At 36.8% G+C, this 3,637-nt stretch overlaps 1 protein-coding gene across 1 annotated transcript; it reads right to left on the reverse strand.

The window, feature by feature from the left end:
- Positions 1 to 6: 6 nt before the first annotated feature.
- LOC132167749 (tetraketide alpha-pyrone reductase 1-like) lies at positions 7 to 2,142 on the reverse strand. Its single transcript, XM_059578773.1, has 6 exons — positions 1,868 to 2,142; positions 1,584 to 1,753; positions 1,239 to 1,427; positions 954 to 1,116; positions 589 to 781; positions 7 to 183 (listed from the first exon to the last, which is right to left on the reverse strand). Exons 1-6 carry the CDS (start codon positions 1,992 to 1,994, stop codon positions 42 to 44), a joined length of 984 nt encoding a protein of 327 aa, XP_059434756.1. The 5' UTR covers positions 1,995 to 2,142; the 3' UTR covers positions 7 to 41.
- Between the last annotated feature and the right edge of the window lie 1,495 nt (positions 2,143 to 3,637).

The raw sequence follows: 3,637 nt of genomic DNA on the forward strand, positions 1-3,637 counted from the left end.
AGGGGCATCAAGTAGCCGTTGGGAGTCACCACAGAGCATCGCTAGACAGACGGAAGATGACCCTGCTTCACCAGGGATGCAATGCAATCATCAAACATATCTTGGATAGACTTGAACTTGAATCCTAAACTCTTCAGCTTCGAGGTGTTGAACTCATAATATGGTCTCTTTAGTTGCTCAAACCTGAAATACCTATCAAAATTAACAACCACAACCCACCAGATGTAGCCCTGTCCCTTTTTTTTTTTTTTTTTTCTTTTTTTAAGCAAATAAGGAAAAAGGGAACGGGAAATTACAAGGAGGGTGGCCAACCCAAACAACAGCCCAAATCAGACCTAATAACAAAGCAGAAACAAGAGAATTGAAAACCAAGCAAGGTAACAAGAGGGAATGGGTCAAAAAAATGACCCGACCCTATAAAAGTACCAATGCAGCCACAAAAGGCTTTAATAAAAGGCAAAACAAAGAAATTCGAATAAATCTTTACAAGCAGAACAGAACCTGCGATGCAAAAGGCCAGATTTGGGATTGGTAGCCGTGTCCTTGTGTGTTTGTGTACATATATAAATGGTGAAAATAGCAGCCTACCTTTTTGGGATTGGTAGGGAAGGATATCGTGCTTTTAACAACAATGCCAACTCATCATTATCCACCACAGTTGAACTACAGAGGTATCGCCCGTTAGCAGTTTCATCCTCGTAAACAAGGATGTGGGAAAGTGCAACATCATCTATGTGGACATATCCCATCCTTCCATGCCACTGGAATCTCTCTGTTTCCCCTGCTTAGTCATAATATATATATAAAATGATAATGAAGAAAATTAACAAAAGCACCAATTGATGGAGTAATAAGTAATTAACTTTGCACATTCATATTTCAATTTGATTTCAGGGACTAGTTCGAACGATCTAGAGCCAGAATGAGTTTGATCAAAGGAGAAAAGAAAACACCTTTAAGCAAGCCAAGGACATCAGATGCAGTAGAACACAAATCTGGTGGCAAACTAGGTCCGACGACGAATGAGGGTAGAATAGTCACTAGATCAATCCCATTTTTGTTGCAGAATTCCCATGCTGCCCTCTCAGCGAGCGTTTTTGATAAAGCATACCATATCTTTCGCAATATTATGCACCATTAATGGCCATGCCAGAAGATGATGATGATGAGATACATAGTTAAGAGCTAGGTTGATGTGAAAAATCAACCAAAAGAATTATAGCAATTAATAATGTTACCTGGAGTCTCTCACAGAGTTCGACAGAGCTCCAAGATGTTTCGTCCAAAGGTACATTAGGATCAAAATCATCTCTTGCCCTCACAGTTGAAGAAGATGAGGTGAGAACTACTCGCCTTAAGGACGGATTCTTCTTGCATGAACGTAGCACGTTCAATGTACCCTCGATAGCCGGTTCTAAGATTTCTGCCTGTAAAGGTTATATATATGTTAAGGCCACAAAACACACGTGATCAGTTTTTCATTAGATATTTAAGGCCGGAGGCCGGAGCACAGAGTTTGGGGTAGATCGGCCACCCCAAGCAGCGGCTGGGGGTGGCTCAGTAAAATTCGGAGAAGAACATGCCTTTGGATCAGATGAAGCTTTGTGCACAGGAGAAGCAGTGTGGAAGACACCATGGCATCCCATGATCGCGTCGTCAAAGCTGCCCTCTTCCATTAAATCAGCTTTCACCAATCGAAGTCTCTCCCTTGCTCCTTCCAGCCTCAACAGATGTGCCAACTTCTTCTCATTTGCTGCTATGCATAAACCAAGAATGATAAATAGTTCCATTAATATATTTTCTTTCTTGTTTTTGGGGGTGGGGGGGTAGGCGGGGTCTGAGGAGAGAAGAGAGTGGCAGAAAAAACCTGGATCTCTAACAGTTCCAATGACACAATATCCAGACAAGAGAAGCCGCTTAACTAGCCAAGACGCCAGGAAACCAGAAGCCCCTGTGACACAAACTTTGCCTTTAAATTCGACCTGTTCATCCATTTTCTAGCCTTTGAGTTTGAATCCTTCCTTGTAGGCTTGGGGCTTGTTGGAGGGGCTAAAACCAAAGATAAGGCGATCAAGGGGTAGGGATATATACTGCAGAATGAACGATCCCTGTCGAATTTATTGATGGTGAAATTACACTGTGCTTTCCCTTTATTGTTGGGAAATTCCAAGAGTATGAATGCTTTCTCACAGTTCACTAATTAAAATAGCTAAAGTACGTTTTCTCTACGTACCTCTAGCAGCCTTACTAATTTAATAATTTAGTTGAAAAATTACACTGTACTTTTCCTTTACTGTTGGAAAATTCCATGAGTATGAATGCTTTCTCACAGTTTACTAATTATTTAAATATTCTTTATTATTTAAATATTATTTTTTAAAGATTTTTTAAAAATATTCTTTTATTTTTTTAATGTTTGTATTTTCCTAACATTTATGTTTTTGAATATTTGTCTTATTCTAATTGTCATGCTTTTAAAAACTTGTATTTTCCTAATGGTCATATTTTTTAATTTGTTGTCTTATCCTAACGGTTATATTTTTGAATATTTGTCTTATCTTAACGATCTTAATGATCATATTTTTTTAATTTTTTCTTTTTCCTCAAAAAAAATGATATACGCTTTCACTATAAAAAAAAAAAAAATGATCATACTTAATGATCATACTTTTTTAATTTTTTCTTTTTAATTTTTTCTTTTTCAAAAAAATGATTATATAGGTTTGTTCTATGTTTTTTTTCTCTTGGTGAGTGAAAAGGGAGGAGAGAGAAAATTAATATTAATAAATTTTTATTTATTTGGTGAGTGAACAATACTCACTTTTTTTTTTCCTAAACAATACTTACTATTGATAATGAGTATTCACTATTTTTTTTTAGCAAAGCAGTGAGGCTCTAGGAGAGGGTTATTGGACTTTTTCAACAAATTAACTCACCAAAATAGCAAAAAATGATTTTTTTAAGGTTGCTAATTAATAATACTCTTATAAACTCACCACCATCCCGGTCGACTTTATTATATATATCTACATGTGCTGTTCTTTTTCCTTCGTTGTTGGGAAATTCGAAGAGTGTGGATGGAGAGGGTAGCTACGGCATCCCATGCTTGTGGCCTATTGCACTGCAGGATATCTATCTATATATATATATACACGAGCACAAAATAGGATATTAACACGGGGATAAAAGCAATGACCAAGATGCATGGATTTAGGTTGAAAGTAGATAACCAACAAAAAGTGCTGAATATCACACATTCTTGCAGCACTACCTTAGTTAAAAAAAAAAAAAAAAATATTATTATTATTATTATTTTATTTTTTTAATGTAATAGAAATGGGAAGGCTTGCCCGCCACCCTCCACCTTGCGAGCCACTCCAGAGATTGCTAGGGTGTCCTGGGGAGGTTCGTAGGTAGGGGTAAAAAGACGGTTACGATTAGTGATTATTGGCTAAAACCACTAACCGTAACCGCCTAAGCAATTAATAAAATCTACTAACCGCCTCTGCTGACTGCCTAAGCGGTTAGTAACTATAATAACCACTAACCGCTTCTTAAAATAAATTTTTTTAAAAAAGAAAAACCAAAACCATGTCGTTTTATGGTAATACGATAATATCATATGACATCGTTTTTA

Source organism: Corylus avellana, chromosome ca1, assembly GCF_901000735.1.
Source record: "Corylus avellana chromosome ca1, CavTom2PMs-1.0".
Classification (NCBI taxonomy): Eukaryota; Viridiplantae; Streptophyta; class Magnoliopsida; order Fagales; family Betulaceae; genus Corylus; species Corylus avellana.

What these genes read in the sequence shown, in the direction of transcription:
- LOC132167749 (XM_059578773.1), bottom strand. Translation starts at nt 1,994, where the DNA reads ATGGATGAACAGGTCGAATTTAAAGGCAAAGTTTGTGTCACAGGGGCT. An exon ending in TGTCCTTGGCTTGCTTAAAG is followed by an intron (nt 782 to 953) that starts GTGTTTTCTTTT and finishes ATGACTAAGCAG; the next exon opens with GGGAAACAGAGAGATTCCAG. An exon ending in TCCCTACCAATCCCAAAAAG is followed by an intron (nt 184 to 588) that starts GTAGGCTGCTAT and finishes TAGGTATTTCAG; the next exon opens with GTTTGAGCAACTAAAGAGAC.